This window comes from Hemitrygon akajei, chromosome 27 (genome assembly GCF_048418815.1).
Source record: "Hemitrygon akajei chromosome 27, sHemAka1.3, whole genome shotgun sequence".
Classification (NCBI taxonomy): domain Eukaryota; kingdom Metazoa; phylum Chordata; class Chondrichthyes; order Myliobatiformes; family Dasyatidae; genus Hemitrygon; species Hemitrygon akajei.
Window position 1 is genome coordinate 22,329,096 of NC_133150.1, and position 26,570 is coordinate 22,355,665.

At 38.6% G+C, this 26,570-nt stretch overlaps 1 protein-coding gene across 1 annotated transcript in view; it reads right to left on the minus strand.

Annotated features, from left to right (window-relative positions):
• Positions 1-26,570, minus strand: part of LOC140717184 (chemokine-like protein TAFA-5) — a 677,422-nt gene that overhangs the window by 428,267 nt on the left and 222,585 nt on the right. Inside the window, exon 3 of the mRNA XM_073030476.1 lies at positions 8,039-8,166. Within this exon, the coding sequence (XP_072886577.1) occupies positions 8,039-8,166 (128 nt within the window). The remainder of the gene's footprint in view (positions 1-8,038; positions 8,167-26,570) is intronic.

Sequence of the window (26,570 nt, forward strand, 5' to 3'; positions counted from 1 at the left end):
CAAATCTCTTCAAACTCCTAATAAAGTATAGATGCTGTCTTGCCTTTCTTTATAGCTGTATTGATATATTGGGTCCTCAGAGATCTTGACACCCAGGTACTTGAAACTGCTCAGTCTCTCCACTTCTGATTCCTCGATGAGGATTGGTATGTGTTCCTTCATCTTACCCTTCTTGAAGTCCACGATCAGCTCTTTTGTCTTTCTGATGTTAAGTGCAATGTTGTTGCTGCAACAGCACTCCACTAGTTGACATATCTCGCTCTGGTACGCCCTCTCATCTCCATCTGAGATTCTACTAACAATGGTTGTATCATCAGTAAATTTATAAATAGTATTTGAGCTATGCCTAGCCACATAGTCATGGGTATAGACAGAGTAGAGCAGTGCGCACACACTCCTGAGGTGCACCAGTGTTGATCGTCAGGAAGGAGGGTATATTAACACCAATCTGAACAGATAGTGGTCTTCTGGTTAGAAAGTCAAGGATCCTATTGCAGAGGGAGGTACAGAGGCTCAGGTTTTGCAACATCTCAATCAAGAATGTGGGAATGATGGTATTAAATGCTGAGCTAGAGTCAATGAACAGCATCCTGACGTAGGTATTTGTGTTGTCCAAGTGGTCTAAAGCCATGTGGAGAACCATTGAGATTGTGGTAATAGGCAAATGGCAGTGGTCCAGGTCCTTGCTGAGGCAGGAGTTCAGTCTAGTCATGACCAACCTCTCAAAGCATTTCATCACTGTCGATGTGAGTGCTACTGGGCGATAGTCATTAAGGCAGCTCACATGACTCTTCTTTGCCATTGGTATAATTGTTGCCTTTTTGAAGCAAGTGATCCACCCATAGCAGGGAGAGATTGAAAATGTCCTTGAATGCTCCCGCCAGTTGGTTGGCACAAGTTTTCAGAGCCTTACAAGGTGCTCCATCGGGACCTTCCACCTTGCAAGGGTTCTCCCTCTTTAACGAGCCTAACATCGGCCTCCGAGACAGAGATCACAGTTTCACCGGGTACAGCAGGGATCCATCATAGCTGTCGTAATATTCTCCCTGTCAAAGTGGGCATAGAAGTCATTGAGTTCATCAGGTTCAGAAAGAGGTAGGACAGGTAGCACACGAGATCGGTGTTGATTGTGAGATATAAAAGGAGAGACAACTATGACAGAAGTGACCATCTTGGGAGAAGCCATTTTTGTGAAGGGCTGCGAGGTCAAAGCACTGCTGTTAAACATCAAATTGGAGTTTCATAAAGAAGGGAAGTGCTGATCAGGTAAGATGTATTTTTCCTGGGAAGGGACAGGGGCTAAAGGTTCTGGAAGCTGGGGCTTCCTCCAGCAGGATATGGGAGATAAGGGATACTAACAATGGTCCTGATGATCATACATTGATGTGGAAAGTGTGTTCAACTGCAGCTCCCGTCAGATCATGTAGAATAGTCAGACTCACTAGAGAGCTTTTGGGGATGTGGAAAACGTTGTAGACAGCATGTTTAGTGAGTTACTCACGCCAGAGGTACAGAAACAAACAAGATGGGCGACTATCAGAAAGGACAGTAAGCACAGGCAGATAGTACAGGAATCCCCAAGGTCATTCATCTCTCAAACAGGTGTACTGCTTTCGATATTGTTGGGGAGGTGGCCTCTCGGAGGAAAAGAGGCAGCAGCTGCCAAGTTTGTGGCACCACAGCTGTTTCAGATGCAAGCAGTTCAAGGAAAAGTCTCGTGAAACATACTGATGGGGAATTCGTTCATGAGGGCAACGAGCTTCTGTGAGACTCGAGGATGGTGTGCTGCTAGTCGGATGCCAGCCCCAAGCAAGTCCCAGATTGAGTACAGAGAAGAGAACAGCCAGATACCATGGTAAAAATAACATGAGTAAGAAAATATGATGAGGATGTGCAAATTGATTTTAGGGAGTTAGGCGGTAGATTATAAGCAGGGCCTTTAGGGTCCTTATCGAGGATTACTCCCTAAACTGTGTGCTAGTGAGAATAGAAATGGGAGAATGGGGCAAATGAATGCATGGAGGTGCAGGAGGAAGGGGTTTAGATACTTCGATCACTGGGATTGCTCCTGGTGTAGATGGGATCCATGCCAAGAAGGACAGGTTGCACCTGAACTGGAAAGGGACTGGTATCTTGCAGGGACGTTTGCTCACCTGACACAGGACGAATTAAAACTAATTTGGAAGGGAAATGAGAAGCAAATCAGCAGCACGGCAGATGGAGAGAAAAATGTAGAGAATAAATCAAGCAAGTCCAGTGGACAGGTAGTGGAACACGAGGAAGGCTGGAAGGCTCAAATCCATTTACTTTTATGCCAGGAGCCTCACAGGTAAGTCAGATAAACTGAATCAGTACCTGGAATTGTGATATTATTGCAATCGTGTAAATATGGTCGAGGGAATGGCAGTAATGGAGCTGAATGTCAGATGTGACAAAGAGGAATAGGAATATGGGTGTGCCCTTTAATAAATAATAGTCATAAGTATTCACCAAGGACAATAATGCACAAGATACTGATCAGGGAGAGGTACATGAATAACCTGGGACAAGTCATTACTAAAAAGGATAAGGTGTTAGTTGTAATAGGATGCATAAGGGTTGATAAATCCACAACTCAGCTTCCAAAAGATCTGAGGATAGCTAATGTTGTTTCTTCAGTCAGGGAGCAGGGGTAAGTCACATATGCGACTATAGGCCAGTGAGCCGTGCATCAGTAGGAGGGAAATTATTGAAGAAAGCCCAGAGTGATGAGGACGGTGTACTTTTGAAAAGACAGGCTCTGCACAGGGATGGAGAACTTGACTCGGTGTAGGGAACTCCTGTCTGATTATTGTGATAAGGTCCTGCGTGGTAGTTTGGTCCAGACTTTTAACACACGTGGCATCCAGTTTAAGGTGGCTAATTACTTCCAAAGTTGTTTTGGTGAGAGGAGACAGGATGGTGGTTGAAGGATTCTTTCCTGATTGATTCTGTGGTGTACTGCAGGGATTGGTGCTAGGACACTGGTAGTTTGTGACTTATATTAACTACCTAGAAAAGCATTTACGAGATCTAATTAGTAAGGACACAGATGACATGAGAGTTGGTGGTTTGTAGACAGTGAGGACATTTATGAAAGGCTACAGGAGGGTACAGATCATATGGGAAAGAACCGTGACAGTGTGAATGATGCAAGGCATATCCAGTAAATGGTAGGATGCTAAGGAACACTGATGATCAGAGGGATCTTGGGGTTCAAGTCCATTATTCCCTGAGAGTGGTAACACAGGAAGATAGGACAAATGGCTCGCTTGTTGGGTAAACAAAATAAAAGTTGGGACATTATGCTACTACTTTATTAAACACTGGATAGACCATGCCTGAATGAATGTGTACAGTTCTGCTCACCAAACTATAGGAAAGATATGGTTGCAATGGAGAGATTGCAGAACATATTTATTAAGCTGTTATCTTGATTAGAGGACATTGGTTACTATGGGCTTGTTTTTTTTTTCTGGAGTAAAGGAGAAAAGAAGATTTGAAAGATTAGCTTTACTTGTCCCATGTATATTGGAACATCAAGACAAAGAGTGAATGCGTTGCCTACGTCATTGACCAACACAGTGCTGGGATTGGGCTGGGCAGCCCACAAGTGTTGCCATGCTCCTGCCTCCAACATAGTGTGATCACAACTCACTAACCCCAACCTGGACGTCATTGGACTATGGGAGGACACTAGAGCACCCAGAGGAAACCTATGCAGTCATGGAGAGAATGTACAAACCCCTTACAGACAGCAGCAGAATTGAACCTGGGACGCTGGTGCAAAGTGCAACAGTGACCACTATACCATCATGGTGATGAAGAATTAGGGCCAGACTAAAGACATATAAAGTTATGAGGCATAGATATACAGAAAACGGACAAAATCTTTTTTCCCGTGGTTAGGTTAACAAAAGCAAGAGGAGACAGCTTTAAATTGAGAGAAAGAAAATATAAAGGGGGTTTTCGCACAGAGAATGGCTGATATGTACATTGACATGGGCAGCTAAAAGGCCCATTTCTGTGCTGATTAAGTCCATAATCCCAGAAGAGTTCAGCAGAACAACACAAGAAGCTACAACAACAGTCTTAAACCTCCATCCAGCAGCCCGGACTAACAGACTACCTTCTGACTACCCATGGACTCACTGATCACAGGGCTTTGAACCTTCGGGCCTTGACTTCTGGACTTGCCACATACTGGGCTTTGACCTTCAGGCTTCATCCTCCAGACTCGCATGCACCTCCAATGGTGGGATTCACTGACCTGAGGAGTTACTGCTCTTGTGTCTCCTGCTCACATGGCCCTCCATCCTGGGACTCACTGATCGCGGGATCGCGGGTCCCAGTCCTCAGTGCCTGTTGACCTGACCTCTGGAATCGCTGGCCTTCGACCATAGACCACTCATCCCCAAACCCAGAACACTGACTCTTGCCCCTGCCTCTTGATTTACAGTCCCTGACCTCTAACTCCCCCTCATCCCTTCCACCGTAAACCCTAACCTAATACCTAGCTCTCCACCTTGTACCCAAAACCTTACCTACAGACCAAAAGAAAACTAAGACTGAGTCACAGTATCAACAAACTTCACTGTGGATTCTGTGGACAGTGCAGGGATTTAGGTTTCAGGTTAGGTTAGGTCAGATCAGATCAGATAAATAGAGTTGCTTTCCCCTCTCCACACTCCTCACTACATTACAGAAATGCTCCCAAACCATCTGGTTCTTGAGGCAAACCTGTACTGGAAACATATGAAACACAGCTCTATCACACCAATCTTTTATGATTTTTTTCTTATTGATTGACTTTGCATGGAGTGAACATATTTTTTTTATGATATAAGGATTGGGGTAAAACCCTCCCCATTTTTGGCTTTCTGGCTAGCAATGTCTTCAACAATAACCTGCAATCTCAAAGGCTTGGCTGGTAAGATCAAGATTTTCAGAAGTGATACCATCATAAGATGACAGATGCTTTTTGCTCTCCCCACGCACTTATTGCAGGATTTCATTCTTGTTTCTCCTGCCTTTCATCTGATGTTGTTCCTATGGCTACCTGGTTCCAATTCAGTAGCTTTTCTTGCAATATCAGAAAATGTGGAGAGAAAAAAAATTAGCCGAAGGTAATGCATCTAGAAAATAAACAGATCAGTACCAGTTGTCAGAGGAAGTTTGTCAATTATCACTGAAGCACAAAAATAGTGTCAGGACATTATCCAAAATTATGAAGGAGTTGCCAATGATAACCATATAATAAAATTATTATTTTCTGTATGCTAGGAAGGATGAAGGGAAAAAGAAACAACAAACGTACAGATATCCATACATGTATGTTTAATTATTCACTTGAAGTATTCTCACCTCATCACCCCCAGACATAACAAGAACATAGTTCCCTTATCCTTACCTCCTACCCCATGAGACTATACATCCAACATATTTTGTCTCCCTGTCTCTCCGCACTGGTCCTCCTCCAGGCAGTCATCCCTTCAGCCATGCCAAATATTACATCTGGCCCCTACACCTCCTTACTCACCACCACTGAGGGCACTTTACAGTCCAGGTGCAGCAGTACTTCACTTCATATCGATTTTATTGGTGTCATTTATTGTAACCGTTGCGGCCACCTCAACATTGTTGAGACCTGATGCAGAGCGTGGGGGGGGGAAGCAGTTCATCCTGCACCTCAGCTCTGTCAGCATCAGTCATGGTCTGTTGGCCAGCCATTTTAAATCCAATTCCCACTACCACACGAACATACTTGTCTACAACCTCCTCTACTGCCAAGTTGAGGCTAAATGCAAATTAATGGGCAACACTTCATGTTCTGCCTTGGTGGTCTCCAACCTGACATGAGTATCAATTCCGCTAATTCTGGTAACCGCTTTCCTTTGCTCCCCCAACCCCGCTCCAGCCACCACCAAATATGTGATTTATTTTGCTTCATTACTCTGTTTACCCGCATTAAATGAAGTTCATTGATAAACTGCTGACATCAAACATCTTGTCCAATAACAGAGCATTCTGCAGCTGAATTCTTAAAGCTTTGATGTTAGGAGCTTTTACCATTGTTTGAAACATGTTAGAGCAGGGGTCCCCAACCTTTTATGCCGTGGATCAATACCGTAAAGCAAGGGGTCTATAGACACATAGTTGGGAACCCTTGTGTTTGAGGATTATAATTGCAGATATGCCATTACCTTGTCATGACAGATCACAAATGACTTCTAACCGAAAGCTTTATTTTCTCAACATTCTGCTTTGTGCATTGCCCAGGTTCTCAACAGAATCAGAATCACATTTAATAATGTGATATGTACATGAAATTTGTTGTTTTGCATTACAATGCATAATAATTAAAAAACCTCTAATTTACGGTAAATGTATATATAAAATTAAGTATTGCAAAAAATAGCAAAAGAGAAAAAAAATAATAATGAGGTAGTGTACATGGGTTCATTGTCCATTTAGAAATTTGATGGTGGTGGAGAAGAACCTGCTCCTGAGACATTGAATACATGCCTTCAGGCCCCTCTACCTCCTCTTTGATGGTAACAAGGAAAAGAGGACATATCCTTGGTGATGGTGGGGAGGGGTGGGCGTAACGATGGATGTCACCTTTTTTGAGGCATTGCCTTTTGAAAGTGGCCTAGATGCTGGAGAGGCTAGTGCCTATGATGGAGCTGGCTGAGCTTACAAATTGCTGCAGCTTTTTCCAGTCCTGTACGGTGGCCCCTTCATACTAGATGGTGCTGCAACCAATTAGAATGCTCCCCATGGTATATCTATATTTGCGAATGCCTTTGCCATCATATCGAGTCTCCTCAAATTCTGAATGAAATATATCCACTGTCATGCCTTCTCTGTAATTGCCTCGATATGTTGGGCCCAGAGCAGACCTTGAAAGATATTGACACCCAGGAACTTGAAGCTGCTCATCCTTTCCACTGCTGATCCCTCTATGAGGACTGGTGTGTGTTCCCTCAACTTCTCCTTCCTAAAATACCGAGAGTTACCCATATAACTGCTGATATTTTCCTCTGGAGTGACAGAAACTTTGGGATTTCCATGTATGAAAGACCTGGAGGTATTGTCAGCTGCTTGCAGAAGATGTGGTTCAGCTAAAGAGACATCTGTTGACGACATAGGTCCACGTCCCATGCAACAACCCAGTAAAGTCATGGATAAATTTCTACAGTGCTTTTTCTAATGCTGTCTGACCTTTATTGAATCCTCTTATGATACATTATTTTTCAGTTTACACCATCCTTTCCCTCTCTCACAGAAGAGAATGCATTATTACCAAATACGTAATTAATATATAGTTAAGATACTGCATACTGCATAAAATTCAATACAATACTGTTGATAAAATGAGGTTCAATATCCCTTCATCCATTTACAGACAAAATATGTAATACACTTCATGTTCTCAGTATTATATATATTTTAATTAACTTTTTTTTTGTAATTGCACAAATTGTCTTCTTGTGCACTTTGATTGTATTCTTTATGTGTTGTATTTTCATTGACTCTATTGTATTTCTTTGTTCTACTGTGAATGTCTGCAAGAAATGAATCTCAGGGTGGTACTGTACATGCTGACATATATGTACTTAAATAATAAATTTACTTTGAACGTATTTGCAAGTCCACCACTATTCTTCAGTGTATTACAACATTCTTCATAGAGCAACAAAGACTGGTCATCTGCATTTACATTGGATAGTTGTCCATGGACATGATAAATATGCAAATATCCTCTGTTGATTATTAACATGTACTTCATTTAACATTGAATGTTTCAGCCTATGCCTCTCTCTTGCATATTTTCAATATTTTCTGTGGAATAAATGCATGCTAACATTGTTATACAATTTGTCAGGTTTAATTCTTTTTGATTTTGAAGTTGCATGAAAGTATATGTTGGTTAAATCCTTAAATGTTTTTTAAGATTCTAATCAAATAATCAATTCATTGAACATCATTAATGATATGAAACTTTGGAGCTGCCTACCGTTATTGTTTTTATTCGACCACCTGGCTGCGTGCAGGTCCAGCCTGACTTGTTCATTAATAAACCACAGATTTCTCCTTCTGAACATGGAATCATTTCACACCACTGCTTGCTCTTTACAACTCGAACTGTAAATGCAAAAAGGGTATATGGTTAGACCACATTGAAAAATGAATAGGTGAAACATTCTGTCATGAATGCAAAATGAAACTGCACGAGTCAGTGAGTTCATCAGGTCACCAAACAATACACAAGAAAGGTTATTCGGTCTATGTGATTCATCCATGTAAAAGCAACCAACATTGCTTCTGCATTGCAGCATTCTGCCACCCAGAAACACTGCTTGAGTTCAAATACAAAACGATGAAAGCCTTCTCTGTTGCTTTTCAGTGTCCCAAATGAAATGAGTTTAGGCATTGTAAATGCAATCTTGGTAGAGCGGGCACTGCAAAAAGCTGGACATAATTTGTCACTGGATTGACAATCTCATTAGCTAGCTAAAAGGATTGTAACAATGCAAAGTGGACAAAGTCACAGTAGTACAGTATGCACTAGTCTTCCGAGATTGACTTAAATGTACATGTACATTATCAGGCTAATATAGATGATGGCTTCAGTTGCATTTAACTAGGTTATACATGAACTGAAAATGTTTGATGCCAAGATTGGACGGCAAAATAAAAAAAGGCTTCATTCAGTCACAAAGCCAGATCTCAATATTAATGAGTGCATGAAATATAAGTTTGCTTTAGTGAAAGAAAATGGGAAGTTCAAAATAGACAGACCCTGACAGAACACAAATGAATTCTTTGCAACTATGTTCCTTCTTGTCGAGAAAAGCTGACTCTGTAGGGACTTTATCAAAGTGCCTGTCCAATCCTTCAGCAAGTGAAGCAGAATAACACAGAGTAAAGAGGAACTAGAGGACAAAAGATAAAGAAACTTTACTCCTCAAGAAACAAATCTGATATTTCATACGATAAAAAGCATCCTATCTGCTTGGCATGGCAACTACTCTGCATATGACCACAAGAAACTACGAAGTTGTGGAAACAACAGCACATCATGGAAACAAGCCTCCCTTCTGTCTATTCTTCTCACTGCCTCAGTAATGCAGCCAACATAATCAATGACCCTTACTCATCCCAGACTTTTTCTCTCCGCCCCCCCCATCTCTCATTGGGCCGAAGATACAAAAGCCAGGCTCGAGGAAAATTTTACCCCACTGTTCTAAGACTATTAAATGGTTTCCTAGTATGATAAGATAGACTGTCTTGACACTCTATGATCTTCTGACCTTGCACCTTCTTGTCTCACTGCACTGCTCTTTCTCTATATTTGTATACTTGATTCTACATTTTGCTACTGTCTACCTTGTACTACTGCAATGCAATGTTGTAATGAATTGATCTGTACGGACAGTATGCAAAAAAAGTTTTGGACCATACCTCAGTACATGTAACAACAGTAAACCAAAACATAGTCTGCCCAGGGCACTGATATGTTAATTGGTCTTACTGCTTTGAGGAACAAAGAAATAAATTCTCTTCTAAGAATTAAATGGCAAAGTTCTGCATTTGTTCACTTTCACATTCATGCCAAAGAAGGAGCAAACCAGACAGTAATCAATTCCATGATTTCTATATTTACATTAACTTCATTGTGATTTTCACAACAAAAAGCAAAAAGACAGCACAACATTTGAACACCAATATGAGGTCCATGAGAAGAAAGCAAACAATAGGGAATTGGTATTGTAGAAAAAATTGTGGTCAAAACAAGAAAATCAAGACTTATTTTACAAATTATGAGCATCGATTTCTGTCTACATGATGAGCTTTCTGGCAAATTCTTTCCTGGTCTTTATTTCATTCATTAATGTTATAGAACATTGGTACGTGGCCAAATGGTTAAGGCTTTGGGCTGGCAATCTGAAGGTCGTTAGTTTGAAGCGGGGTGTGTGTCCTTGAGAAAGGCACTGAACCACACTCTGCTCCTGCACGTTTATAGCCCAGTGGCGGCAGTTGGTGCAGTATGGACAAGACAAGACAAGAACATAGAAAACCTACAGCACAATACAGGCCCTTCAGCCCACAATGTTGTGCCGAACATGTACTTACTTTAGAAATTACCTCAGGTTACTCATAGCCCTATATTTTTCTAAGCTCCATGTACCTATCCAGGAGCGTCTTAAAGGACTTTATTGTATCCGCCTCCACCATCGTCGCCAGTAGCCCATTCCACTCACTCACCACTCTCTGCATAAAAAACTTAGCCCTGACATCTCCTCGGTACCTACTTCCAAACATAAGTTATCATTAATATTCAGATCATCCTGGATTGCCTTGAAATTTCCAGGAATGAGGCTTATTGAATAATCCACCAGATATCAAGCAATCGGAAATAAAATTGGGCTATTCTGTTTGCTAACTGCTCAAATGAGCATGCAAACAGTCACCGAAGACAGGAATACTTGTTTCAATTATGTTTGGGAGTTTTCTGTTCCATTTTTCTTTTCCTCAGTTTTGTATATTAGTTGGATTGGTTAACCTAAACAATTTATTGAAACAAAAATGTATAAGGAGCATCCTTCAAGATATCCAACTGCAACTATTGTAAAAGATGAAACTTTCATAAAAGAAAGTTTCGCTCAGGGCCACATATTCTTTATTAGCGATGTTAGTTAGTGGGTGGATTTTGGCATGGGAACTTTTAAGATCCTTTTAAGGGCTGAATCAGCCTCATTTTAACATCTCATTTGAAATACAGTGTAGCACTATATAAATCAGAACTTGACAAGTATCTAAAGTGACTGATCAGTAGTTATGGGAAATCAATTCAACTTCTCATAATATACCCAGTTAGACTCCCTCTATTAATAAAATTCTATTAATAAAGGAAGAACTTTAGATCACAGAATCAAACAACATTTCTAATGCCAAAGGAAGATATTCAACATGCTGTATTCACCCAATTGAAAAAAAACAATGCAGTCAAATCCCACATAGCAGCATTAGTTCCATAGCCCAAGTGCACATCCTTTTACTTTAGATGATGGTTTCTACCTGTACCATTTCTTTTAATAGTGAACTCCAGATCTGGGTGAAACATGTCTCTTTATCTGTCTTTTACTCTTTCTATTAATTGTTTTAAATCAATTCTTCCTGGCCTTCAACCTCATGACTAGGAGTAACAGGTCCTACCTATTTATTTTATCGAGGCCTCTCTTTATGTTACACAGTTCAGTTCAGGGTCCTTGCTGTGTCCTTTTTATAAAGAAAATAACCTTAGCCGGTCTTTCCCCAAAGGTACAATATTCCAGTACTGCCAGCATCATCACAAATCTCATTTGAAAATTTTCCAGTGCATTTTTCCTCTAATGTGGTGATCCAGACTGTGCATAATCCTCAAGCTGTGATCTAAATTGCGTTTCATACAGTTGTAGCATAATCTGATGCCTTGACTAATAAAAAAAATAATGCTGAGTGCCTTTGTAACCATACCATTGACGTGTCAAATTCCCTTTAAGGATTTGCTGTTTCCAAGTCACTCTTTCCTCCACGTTAATCAAGTCTGGTCATTTATTAAATATTCTTTTGTAAATCATGCGTTGATAATAAAATCTTCCAGAACAACTAAGAACTAAAAAGAATTCTAGCAAAAACTTTGATGTATATTACTGCAGTAGCTACTGCTACTCTTCATAGCCACAGGGACATGGATTTGATTCTGACCCCGAAGACTTTTGATGTCAACTCTACGATTATGGGTTTGCGCTGGGTTCTCAGGTTTCTATCCACAGCCTACAATTGTCCCAGTTATTAATTAATCACTGTTCATCATCATTTATAGGTGGCAAAAGAAAAGAGAGCCAATATAAAGTCAATCTAATAACAAAAGGCTGTAGGGCCACAGAAGAGAAGGGAGTTAGAACTGATTGGATAACTCAGTAGAGAGTAAATGGGCTGAATGTCCTCTTTCTGTGCCTCAGCAAGGGCAAGCCAGGGTTCATCAAAGTCTTCTGGGTACCAATTATTTACAGCACCAAAATTCCTAGAGCTTCTAGGTTCTATAGCACCGTGGAGAGTGATTATTGCAAATGAGACCATGACTAGCTTATTACAGTATGACAAAGCTTCACCACAGCTCATTTCAGGGCTTCAAATCTGTCAAAAGCAACATGTTTAGAACAAAGCAGCTGTTGCTTTTTTTTTGTTCTGTAAGTACAATGAGAGGCACCAAAACAAAATAATTTTGGAAGGCATCAAAACCAAGGAAGTGTTAAAGACCTTTTATTGAAGTAGATCCAAATCTATGAGATGGAGGAAGAAAATTGTAGATTATATGGGGAGGTGCTAGAAGTGTCAACTGGTGACAGTGGAATAAACAGATATGGAGCTGAAATCTACATTGAAGAAATGGAGAAGATGGGATAAGCAGATCTAATAGAAACAGTAGAGGGGTTTGTCATTGATCAAGCTCTGTGGGTCATGCAGAAGTATGAGCAGGAATTAGGGTATAAAAAATTGCATCTCCATTAAGGCAGATCACTATTATCCAATAAGTATCTGCATATTGTTATTTTATAGGAAGTGAGGCAGACGGCAACAAATATAAAGCATAGAAGATCACAAATATTACAAAGGGTATAAGACTTGAATCATTAACTGTTTCTCTTTCCACGGATGCCACCCAACCTGCTGAGTGTTTCTAATGCTTTAGGTTTATATTTTGAAATTCCAGTATCTGCACTTTTCCTTATATTCACAATTTTAGAGATATTGATTGAGGGAAAAACATTGGGCCAGGGCTCAAGGAAACTCAATATCTTTCTTTCAAAATTGTTTTATTGGACCTTTTGCGTTCACCTTTGATAATAGAAAAAGACTTGTCTTGCTGTGGCTATTTACAATTACTGAATTCATTATAGGGGAACTTAAAGTGAAAATATTCCAACTCAGCAAGTGCATTACCTAAAGATTCACAGCTGGCAGAACAAAGAATCTGCTTGCAAAATGAAATGTGAATAGAGTGAAAGAGCTTTAAATATATGTCTGAATGTAATTACTGTAATCATTGACAAAACATACTGATGCAGCTTTTGTTTGACACCAGAGTTGTTTGTTTAATCCTGGTTGAAAATTTGCTGCTAATGCTATCTCAGGACCAAAATCATTCAAGCAAATGCCAGAGGCATTCTTTCTGTAGATTGTTAAACTGAGAAGCTTTCCTGAAGCTATCACTTATATTGCTTCTTCATGGTTGTTCTATTTTTAATGCAAACTTTCATTATATAAAGCTGTAACATTTAATGTACCATAAGCAAATATATTTTTCATTCTTTAGTACAAATTATCTATAAAATAGCTTAAAGTCTACTAACAACATTTCTTTTTTTTTGCAATGGTACAGCAAACATTTTTTATTTCAGTTTTGGTTTACATTTCGCTCACTGCTAACAACATTTCAAAGAAATGTCCTGCATATGTTCACTATGCAGAGCAATCTTCAGAGGAACAAAAGGATCCGCTAAATTGTTTCTTTTCTTTAAGAAAAATAGGAAATCTTACTGAAAATCAATGGGACCTGAATTTAGAACCATATTTTACCTCAAAACTTGTCCATAACATCTCTGAAACATGCATTAAATCACAATGCCAAATGGAACTTAGTGAGAGGCCCCCTTAATCCTAAGCATATGATTATGAATGAATTCATTTATTTTAACAAATTCATTGCAAATAACTGTCCTGCAGATCCAACCTCTACTTGAAGTTGTATGATGCCGCTGTGAATATAAGCCACAGTATTCTTGCTCGCAACTATTGAGTGCCTTATGTGCTGAGTACAACACATTCCACAGAGGAAGCATAACTAGAGTATATCTGGAGTATTCTGACCTTGAATTCAAAACAACTTTTCAGAAGTAAACCGCTTTGAAGAAAGACCGAGCTGTCATATTGTTCGAACAAACTTCTGCAGTGAGGTGACTACATATTGTGTCTGCAATTGCAGTCTAACTAAAACATTGAAATTCAGTGGTAGAAATCAAAGTTAATTCACTGCTAAAATTTATCATTCCATTATTATCAACACAAAACAGATCATTCAGCCCATGTAGTCTGTGTTGGTGTTCAGAAATCCAAAATTGCGAAACACACGGTTTATAATATGCAAGTATTCACTTGGAAACTATAACAGCCATACTCTTGCCATCATTATTTCCAAACATCTAAACTACCTCAGCAAGAGTCAACTTCCAGTATAGTTATTGTACCTATTATCCAAAATAAATGTAGAATAAAATAAATCCTGTAAAGTCACTGACGCGTCAGCCAAATTCTTTATTTTTATAAGGGATAATCTTTTCGCTATCCTAGTTAATTTCTCTCACCTCACTCATCACACTTTCTGAAAGTGTTGATTTTTCACTAAGGCAAATTTCCTCATGTGTCTATTCCTCTCCTGAGCTTTGCACATTCATTTGTTTGTCTCGACATTGATTGTTGGCAGGCTATAGTTCTCCAGAGGCCAACCTGTCAGTCCCAATTGTGTGCTCAACTCAACACATCCAACAACTAAAACCCTTGACCAAACTTCCCTTTCCTAACTTGTGAGGAGCAGCGCCAATATTATTGCTTTGCATGGCACATTGCCCAAGATCAGGGAATTCAATACAAACTGGGACAAAACCTGATTTTCTTGGCTTGTATACTCATTGACTGAATGCATAATTCCATTGTTGTTTTTCTACTTTACTCCTTCTATAGACACATTTAATCTAGTTTCTCTACTAATCTATTTAATTATCAGCTCTCTGCATATCAAAACCTACATAGTACTGTCTTTTTCATGGTCATTGATGTATTTGTACACAGTGGTGATGCAAAGAAGCACAAGAATGCATGTTTTACATTTTTTATATATATTGGGGTTCAGTGTGGAATTGGCCCGTCCTGTCTTTGAGCCCCTGAATTAATCCTCGCCTGATCACAGGACAATTTACAATGACCAACTAACCTACCAACCAGTACATCTTTGGACTGGTGGAGGAAACTAGAGCACCAGAGGAAACCTACATGGCCATGGGGATAACGTACAAACTCCTTACAGGCAGCGGCAGGAATTGAACCCTAGTCCATGTACTGTAAAACATTGTGTTAACCACTATGCTACCACACCATCAGGATGTGATGACAATGTGACTCAATCTACTTTTTCCATTCTCTTTATGGTGCAGCTTTTCCTGTTATTAGACTGGACATTTTGGGGAATCTTCTATAAAATGAGCATTCAACAAAATCACCTTGGAAGAATGCATGTCAAATGTGGTATCCACTCCTCTTCTCATCCATTAACAATATATTTAAGTAAAATTTGACCTTTTTTATTGTAATGACATATGTCAGTTTGGTGGCGGAGTACTGTTGAGATTAGGCGCTCATGTCGAGATGTCTCTAAAGCAAATTTTCAATCATGATAGTTGTGGCAGGTACAAACCTCAAATCACAAGACTATTGTAAAGCAAAACTCCCTCTGTATCGTTCATAGTGAGGAAGATATTGTATAAGAATTGGGAATATTATTGGGTAATGGGTTTGTTGATAGGATTTCAGAGTTCTAAAAAAGTGAAAAGAGAAATTTGAAGAATAGTGGGGCAAATGAATAGTGAGGGTTAAGAGGGATATCTCAGCACTTGGGACTATTAGAAATGAAAGGAAGTATCGAGAATAAAGGAAAGAATACATTGAGAATAAAGGGGAATCTATGGAAGTAGACAGTAAAAGCCTAAGAAAGGGGGAGTGCACAGACAAGTTTCAGAAGAATTTAGGAAAAATCTAAATAGAGCATTGGCAAGGACAAACAGGAAGAAATGGCTATTTTCAGAGACCAGCTAGTATTGAGGGAAGCATACAGCATAACAACTCTGAACACAGGCTATTACAGTGAATTTGCACATGGAAAAGGGCCAATCTGTCCAACAGTTTCTTTGTATGCCACAGGAAATTCCTCTCATTCCTTTTCTTCTGATATAGTCTTCTATTCCTTTCTCACTCATTACTGATTACTCTAACTGAATATAACGAGTAAATGATTTTGCAGATCGTGTTAATATTAATTTCTAATAATTTAATTTGACTTATTCTCAAATGTTCTACACATTCCTTATATTTTGTAATAAACTCTTTTAACAGTTGTATTAATCGGACTGCTTCAGGCTTTTCTAATTAAATATATTAAGAATAATTATAAATTACTTTTTTTGATTTCATATTATAAATTTGCCAGATGTTAGATTCTTGGTAGATTTTATATTTGGCAATACAAAGGTTGTTTGAATGGAAACATAAAGAAAACTTTTTGAAATTGGTCTGGTTTTCAGAGATTGTTTTCAGGGTTGACTAACATATTCAATATTCCAATAAGTTTGTTGACAACCAATAGCTGAAAATGATTGTTTGCAACTTTCTCAAAATTGGTGTTCAATTCTAAATGACAACAAAAATACCACAAGTCAGTCAGACTATGCCCTATTAAAATGAATCAATGGAAAAATCATACAATAGGAGGCACTGAAACAGTAAAAAAAATTGGCTAGTGTTATAGAAAATAACACTTATAGCCAGGCAATGCAAACAATAATACCAAACTTATATATTGGTATTAGAAGAGCTCAATATGTGCTAAAGCTGTGAGTAAAAGCATCTCAATTTTGTACTCACATTCAAAAACCTAGTTAGTGTTTATAGGCAGCAGGCTAAAATATCAATTAGCTTTGCATTTCAGTTAATACCTTTTGACATTTCTTGAATACACATTTGAGAAGTGTGTATTTCTCAAAACCAACTACCATGTTCAACACTTTCAGTAATAATTTTTTTACATTTTTCTTAAAAAGCTCTTCACTTCTTCAACATGCATGCGGTTGTGTGGGATAAAATAATCTCAAGGCTTCATTTATTTATCTAATCCTCTCTTATTAGTAAAACTCTACTTCTGCTGGCATTTATTATTTGGTGAAAATTCCATCAGGAATTTATATTGAATAATCCTCACTCTGTATAATTTTCTCTCCATTACAGTAGCATCAACTAAATCAAATACATCAACTGTAAATTGTTTTGCACTTGCACTGTCGAATATTCCTGGACGCGTAAAGTAATAATATATGCCTGCCAGTTCCCTACTTAAATCCTTATTTCAGTCTACTAGTGTTTACTAATTATGCTTTGTACAAGTTGTAAGTAGGAATTTTCAAACTCAGTAGTAAAGTGCAGTAGGCTTTAATGGCTATCACATACAGTACATAATATATAAATTCTATATTTAATGTTTATTGTTATCCAGCATAATCGAGTTGTGAAAGCATCAGAAATCATTTTATATTTTTGAAACCTGCTATGAAATGATGTGCTTTGCCAGACAACCTTGGTCTCTGGTCTTCTCTTTCTGTGGGGAAATCATCAAGGTGGCTAATTCAATAGCCCCTGAAAATGAGCATTGGGACTTCAGTGAAACTCCAAACATTACCTCAATACAAGGAGGATGCCAACTTCATGCTGCCTGCTCATTTACATGATGGCTGTACCCAGCCAGAACTAACTATGTGTTGATTAGTTGCACATCCCAACAGGAGGCCAACATCATGACTAGCTAGTCCCAGTTAAAGCTCACCTGCATGAGTTAAAGCAAAAGTTAACTTTGGCTGCATTTTTAGAAAGTGAATAGATATTTCACTCTTGTATTCTTGCAAGGAAAATACGTTGGCTATAAAGGGTCATTTTGATATTTACTTACGTTTAGTCCAGATCACAAAGAACTGGATAACTATTCCCTTTGCTTTGTGGCTATTCAGGTGGATAATTTATCCTACATGACCTCATCTGTTTGATCCAACAAGGGGTTCAACAGATCCTTTTCAATGGAAAACCTCTAGTGACCTTGCATTTCAATTGAGTTCATTTGTAAAAGTCTGATGGCAAACAGTTTCTTCTCTGTGCAGTTGTGTCTATGGTCAGAATTGAGTGGCCCCTCTACCTGACCTTGATGAACACCCGATAGAGTTCAGCTATCAGATTGTCTCGGATTCTGGTATGGTGCACCTTTCACTGGCATGTACTGGAGACCAGATGACCAGCTTTCACTTCCACTGATTTCATAATTTTCATTGGCTAATTTTTTATAGAGAACTGGGGTAAGAGAAGCATTGGGAAATGTTTTGCAACAGTTTTTGTTAAGACTTAGTCCTACGTACCAAACCAAATTGACAGTTGAAATATAGTAGGTAACAAAGTACATCTGAATTAGATGTTAATTAGTTAAAAAGACAAGGATCACATAATTTTTCCAAAAAAAATTGAATAGATGACTCTTAATTGCTATCACAGGAAAATACTGTTAATACTTCATGATATATATAAATAAATGTCACGAGTATTCAATATGAATATGAAAGATACAGATTAATCAGCCACTGTTGTGTATTTTATATTTCAGTAATAATTATGTAATTTGCAAATGCAGTATATCATTTAATTAAACACTCTTGTTTGTTTAAATAATTCACTACGGGTTATATGTACATGAATTGCATACGTCATGATGCTTGCACATCAGACATGCTAAAGTAAAATCAAACATACACAAGATATCTCCCGACTCACTTGTTTTCCTGTAAATTAGTTTTTTGACGTTTTGAAGTTACAAAATATAACAGCAAACAACTGTCGCACTGAATATTTATGGCAAGAACATTGGTCAAATGCAACTGAGCTCTTGTATCACACGTAAAGGCCGCGAATACTGGCTACTTGATCAGAGATCCTGTTGCTTCTAAGGGTCTCTCTCAGTCCAGATATCTCCCACCATTCAACAACCCAGTGCGCCAAGAAATTCTCAAAACTGGCTGGCTTGACGGTAACAGAGTGCCTGACAACAAATTGCTGAGAGATTCAAAGTTCCATTGGAACTCAGCATTGGCGCAAATTACCAACGTACAAAAAAACTCCAGAGCTCTGCACTTTGGCAAGCAAGTACCCCCTCTGCCAAATCACCAGTCTATTAAAATAACATAAATTGCCGCAGCTTTAACTGTGGGTGGTTGGTTGGAAGATCTGGCCCGTTGCTTCAACAGAGGCATTTAAGAAGTGGTTGAACTGCCATAAAATTTTACTTGTTGAATTACAAAGTATATGTTTACCATCAGTGGTGAAAGAACCAGCATATAACTAAACAATATTATGAGCTGGACACTTAGAACAAGAAGATGATGCGTAGACTGGGATGACAGCAACTGCTGCAGACAGAGATAAACTATTGGCCAGGATATTATTTTTGCAAATGTAGTCAATCGGATTAGAAATGCAATCCATGCTAAACTCCACAATTCCCTTTTTAAATAGTCCCTTAGGATTGGGGATGGCACGCTTCCATTCCAGCTTCATGGATTTCAAGATAACTCATAATAATAATTCTACGGTGACTCTCTAAGCCCATTATAGTTTTGTCTAGCTTTAAATCCAATCTCTAATTTAATGAATTGGATGAAAATAGGGTATTAATCAAAAACAACCAAATTTATTATACCTTGATACACCTTCCAAACACGAACAATTTGAAATTATACACTCCTTCATCAGTACGGCTAAAGCAATTAATTTAAATAGTAGAACTATTTTCTAAAGACATAAACATAAACTTTGGATTGGGTAAGAGCAAAACATTTAACTAAAGAAAGGTACAAGAGAGCTAGTGGAATATAAAATAGAGCAGAAGGGTACAATACAACTGATGGATGAAATGAAATTTAGAAGTATCAGGGACATTAACTTGTTGAATAAATCATTGCGAGATAAAGGAAAAACTTTCAATGGAAGTTACCTTAAAGCTCAAGAAATTCTGCCAAACTGAGCTAAATATTATTACTAATATAGCAAAGGTAATAAACACTTTCACTACACCCATATTAATGTATACTTCTGGCATAATATCTTGGTCTGAAACTGATTAGGAAAATACAAAGAATAATAAAACTGAAATGAAAAATTTTAGAAGACACTATGTACACTCAAATGCATTTATATTAACACTACTTAGGACAGAAGGAGGAAGAGGAATAACAAATATTAAAAATTTACACAACAGTCAGATAAAACATCTAAGGAAATATTTTCATCACTGAAAACCGGATTCAGCACTCCATACGAGCATATACAATTCTGATAAGAAGTACACACCACTAAACTTAAATGAAAGTACAACCCAAAAAAATGAAGAAATTATCACTGCAGCAGGAAAAGTTAACTAATGGTAGAGCGTGACCCTCCATGGAAGACATTCCCAGGATCTGACTGGACTAGACGTGGACAGAAAAGCATTGAAAGCCTAGCTCAGAGTTGGAAACTTCTTCCCAGAGACAGGTGTTTCTTGTGGCAAAACAGGACCAGGTGGTTAACACAAAAATGATCAAAAAATATATAATAAAAAAACCCAACAAATTTGAGACAATAAATACAGAAAATGCCAAGAGAAACCAGAAGTAATCCAACACATTACAGGACCCTGCAGCAATTTGACGTAATCTAATTATCTACACCAGCACAATCAAGTGGCAAATATCGTTCACCAAAATGTTACTTTAAAATATAAACTCATAAAAGGTACCATTCCTTACTATAAATACAAGTCTGATCCAGCTTTAGAGTCAAGGGCCCTACAAATTGTATTACGATTAATCCATTATTACAGATAGGACAATCCATAATAATTGTCTGGCTATAATATTACACAATGAACAAGAACAACTTACTTAATAGATTCAACCATTCCAAACACACATAACATACACAAATCAGTAAATGAGTAACATATGAAATATGCTGAATTAAAAGAGGAGATTGAAAGACTATGGAACATGAACAAGATGTACATTGTCCCAATAGTAATATCTACAACTGGAATCATCTCAAAGTTACTGCACAATTAGGCCTACACAGCAAGATTTAGGTCAATCTCCAAAAAGACACAATACTAAACCCCAAAACTATGAAATCTGACGACGGAAGCTTTGTGACTGCTTACTAAATCTATTCTCTTCTGCCTTTCTCAAGCTTTCTGTTATACTCTGCTTGCCACAAAGTTTATTGATTGTTTCATTCTAAGCCAATGCTTCTGCGATACTACATTTTGGTGTATTCCTCAACCTCCAGTTTTATTATATTTAACTAGAACTTCTTGTACCTCATGGCATTGTCTCTCTCTCTCTCTCTCTCTCTCTCTCTCTCTCTCTCTCTCTCTCTCTCTCTCTCTCTCTCTCTCTCTCTCTCTCTCCCTCCCTCCCTCCCTCTCTCCCTCTCTCCCTCCCTCCCTCCCTCCCTCCCTCCCTAGTGCTCTTCCAGCTGTTTGTAACACCCTACTGGATCTCCATGATGAACAAGTGTCCCACAACCTAAAACCTCTTGGGACAATGTTATTGTTCCAAAATGTTATTGGGAATGTTAGGTTGACTCAATAGACTGACCTGCCAATTTCTTTTTGAGGGAAATTGTTTCAATTTAAGAGACCAGCAGAAAAAGACATGAAAGCTTAGGCAGAGTTATAAAACAAAAGTGATTATATAATGTACTCTAGGCACAGACCATTGAGACTTTGAAAAACAAGTCAGAAAGCTTTAAAATAAATTCTAAAAGATACAGAATGCCAATGCACAGTTGGTAGGATGAGAGTGAAACTTTTTTTTTCATTCTGGTTTTAGTTAGCCATGTTCTGAATGAGTTGAACTTTGTCAATAGATTGCTAGCCTATTCGATATAAAGGTGTTCCGAATGGAACCAAAGACTTCTCTGCAGGTGGCACAGCTGGGTAGTTTGAGAACGGACTGCTGATTCTGCTGTTTACCCAGGGCTTCCATGTGCTCCTGACACATGTAGCTGAAGTCATCAGTTCCATTAAGACACTCTTTCCCCACTTTGCAGAATCATACATCAGGAGTCAGTAGGGACATTTCACACTTTGCTCAGTAAAGTATTTGCTCAGTCTACCTACTGATGTCTCTCCAAGACAGACTTTTGGAAACTGTATCTATTTCTTGATTCGAGTACTGGACATGTACAGTAAATGCTAAGCTCTACCCAGTGAAACTATCTAAATATAATGAGGCAATAATATAATCAGTGCTAGGGACGATTACCTGGGAAAGGGCACAGACAATAATTGACTCACCTTTGCAGTGGATTTAAGGAATTTGTAGAAATATTGCAGATGGTAATTCAGACATGCCTTAACATGTCTGCTATAGGTAACACCAAGTCTCAAGAACATACAGATTTGAAGAAATTTCTGCTGCTTAGTTTTTGTCACCATATTTGTAAAGATAAATAGCTAAAATTTTGTCTTAGTCCCTTTAATGGGTCCCAGATATGAAATACTAATTCGTCCTCCTGAATGGATGTGAGGGAGGAAGTAAATGGGAAGATGTAGCACTTCTTTCAATTGCAAGTACAAGTTCCAGGAGTGAGATTAGTGAGGAGGGATGCATGCACAAGGTATTCATGGATAAAGCGATCCCTGGGGAAAGCTGGGACGAAGAGTGTAAGGATGTGTTTGCTGTTAAGATCCCATTGAAGATGGGGGAAGTTGTGGAGAATGATGTGCTGGATGCAGAGGTCCTGGGGTGGTAGGTAAACTCATTTACCTCCTTCCTCACCTCCATTCAGGCCCCTGAAATGTCCTTCCAGGTGAGGCAGTACTTCACCTGCAAATTTGTCAGGGTCACCTCCCGGATCCAGTGATCACGATGTGGCCTCCTCTATATCAGTGAGACATGATATAAACCACTTTGTTGTGCACCTTTGCTCTGTCTGCAACAATCAGAGTTTCCATGGAGCTGACCATTTTAAATCCAGCCCCATTCCCATTCCAACATGTCGATCCATGAGGCCACCCTTGGGTTGAAGGAGAAACACCTCATATTCTGTCAGGGTAGCCTCTAATCTGATTGCATGAACATCGATCTCTCTAAATTCCTTAATTTTTCCCCTCCCTCTACTCCCATTCTCTATTCTGGCTCTTCTCCTACCCCTTCTCTTCTCCTCACCTGCCCATCACCTCTCCTTTATGCCCCTGTTCCTTCCCTTTATCTCATGATTTATTCTCCTCTCCTATCAGATTCCTACTTCTTCAGTTTTTACCACCTTTAACAGGTACCACCTCCCAGCTTCTCACTTTACCCCCCTCCCCCACTCACCTACCTTCCCCCCACACCTGGCTTTACCTTTCACTTTCCCTTCACCTCACCTTTTCATTCTGTCTTGTTCCCTCTTCATTTCTAGTCCTGATGAAAGGTCATGGGCCATAATATCAACTGCTTATTGCTTTCCATAGATGCTGCCTATCCTGCCAAGTTCCTCCTGCATTTATACTGTACATGTTACTTTGGATTTCTAGCACGTGCTTGTGTTTATCAGAAATTTTGAACCCTAAATCTCAGGAAAGGTGTGTTAACTCTGGAGTAGGACTGAGGAGGTTCATAAGAATGATTAAAGAAATAAAAGTTTTAATGTATGAGGATGGTTTAATATCTCTGGGTTTGTACTTGAAGGAGCTCAGAAAGATGAATGGGGATGTTTCCATTTGTAACGGCACCACTTCAGAATAAAGGAACATCCCTTTAAAATGGAGATGAGGAAGAATTTCTTCAGCCAGTGGTTGGTGAATCTGCTGCTACAGAAGGCTGAGGAGGTCAGAAGAGTGCATTTAAGGCTGAGAATGAAAGGCTTTGATTGGTAAAAGGGTTAAGGATGATGAAAGGAGAACAGGAGAAAGATTTTGAAAAAAATAATCATTTATGACTGAATATCAGAGAAGACTTCATGGGCTGAATAGTCTAATTCTTCTCATGTACTAAACAGATAGAAAAATGAATCGTGACTGAATTTCTGAAACATAGTCGAAACAGGTAAAAGAAAGCAGTGGAAGATAAATGAAGATATTTGATTAATTGATTTAACATCCATAGCTACCTGTCCAGGAGCAAATACTACACATTATTTCAAGGTTAGCTTATAGTTATGATCTGCATGTGCTAAGATTCTGACACATGCAGGGAAAGGAAAGCATAATACTGCTGACTCCAGATGAGAATGACCAGTGATAAATGCCCACATTTGTATGAGGTCATCAACGAGGGACAGAAGACAACCATTAAGAGTTCATTTAGGGTGATTAATTGGGAAATGGTATAGTTTGATTTATAAATTTGCCAAATATTTATTTTAACCTTTGCATTGTCTTTATTTGGATGTTACACAAACACCAATAGGGGAAAGGTCGGAATGGAACTATTGGTGAATGGAGAAGTGAACTTCATTTATAATTGAGTAAGCTGTTGAAGAACATCATAGATAGGAAAGAGCAGGTTACTGCTACACTTTGTCATCCATCTGCTGTTCACTTTGTAACTGGTAGAAAGGGGTATGCGCTCATATTTGTGTAGCTTAAACACAGCTCCACTGTAGACCCATAGATCCATAGCATTGCAAAGCATGGAATCATGCTCTTAGGCTCAAGTCGTTCATGACTATCAGAACGTTAATTGATGCCAATTCCATTTTTCTATTCATTTGCCTGAATACATGTTTTAAAATATTGTAATTATACTGTATCTGTGTCTCTCACCTCCTCTGGGAACTTGTTTCCTTAACCATCTGTGTGAAAGGTTTCCCCCTCAGAACTTTCTCCTTTCATCTTAAGTTTACACACTCCAGTTTTAGACTTCCTCACTGTGAGAGAAAGACTGTGACTACCTACCATACCTATGTCCCTCATAAGTTTATAAACCTGTAAACTTATCAATCTCCTTCACTCCAAGGAAGACAGTTCTGTCCATGTAATCTCTTTTAATAACTCAAGCCCTTCAATCTTGGAAACATTGCTGTGTATCTTTTCTATATCCTTTCTAGCTTATTCTCATCCTTTCATAGCACGGCGACTAGAACTGCACACGATATTCCCGAGGCGACCCAATAAACAAGTGGTCTGAAGATTCCTTCAGGCCATTCAAGGTTGCAGATGATTACTTCATTACGTCAATGACCTGTTTTACCACAATAAGTGTGGCAAAATGGATCTCATTGTACATATACTGCCAATGTCTGCATTGACTGCATACCAGTCTTCAGGGAGATGAGCAATGATTAGTCCATATTTGACCTGTTGCTCATAATAACTCAGATATTTAAAGCACAGCAGACTGAAGCAGTATGAAGGCATTGTAACTGTAAGCAAGATTACCGGATATTAGCCCTCATGACCACAAGTGTCCTCACGCTCAAGTGATATGATAGATATTCATTTTTTGGGTTCCAAGAGATTTATTTCTGACCTCAGCTGTCTAGCATAGTAGCATTACCTTCCCAAAGAGTCAGAGTTGTTTTTGACAAAATTAAACTTCTGACCAATAATCCTTGCTCATATTCTTGAGGTGTTGTAGGCCTGTTTTGTAATCAGTCATAAAACAGTGGGATTACGTTAATTGCCCTGCATCAATTCAGAGAAAACTAGCTAAGTTACTTGCACCATTGTGATTAAGTTAAAGGAAGTTTGCAGACCAGACTGATTTTGTCATTTAGCACATCACACACGATCACAGATAGAGTTGATCAATCAATAGTTGGGATATTTGCATACACAGAGTCAGCTCTAACAACATTAATTTTGGGTATCTAGGATATCTTTCCTTCCAGAAACTTTTAGACTATCTGTGTGAATTACTTTGTCCCAGCGAAGGTATTTGAAAAACATCATATACAAATAATGTTAACCAGTAGCAAAACAGTAAAATATGTTAGACATCATTGAAGATTGTTAGGAATAACAAGGGGAATGATAAAAAGATGGGTGGGGGGGTGAGAGAAAGAATTAGAATTCATTCCTCAATCTCTGGTTTCTGTGACAGACAACTCTACTATCTGCAACTCGTTGAATGCTCTTTCTTTATTTATTGAGATCTAGTGCAGAATAAGCCCTTCCAGTTAGCACACCTATCAACCCGCAATTTTAACCATAGTTTAATCACAGGACAATTTACAGTGACTAATTAAATACCAAACAGTCTATCTTTTTCAATGTTTAGAAATCCTTTGTAGATTATAAATTTTGTATAATTTGCAAATTTTTTAAAATCAGAAATCCTCTGAATGTTAAATGTGTGTTAAGAACTATTCATCTAAAAATAAATGCTTATACTCAAAATAAAATAAACTGTCTTTAAACTACTTTGTTAGCTGGAAGTACCTCCTCCTTGGTAGGGAGCGGGAACTACCATTCAAATAACATGTTTTGGCAGCTAGCCCTTGCCACAGAGACCAGACAAGGAAGTCATCTAGTCTTTGAAGAGAAGGTTGATACAATATTCTTTTCCTATAGTAAAGGTACCCATAAATACTTATATCAGAGAGCTTAAATCCTCTTTTTGAGTTTAGGAATTTCTGGTCAGTGAACCAACTATCTTCACCCTAGAATGTCAGAGCTTATA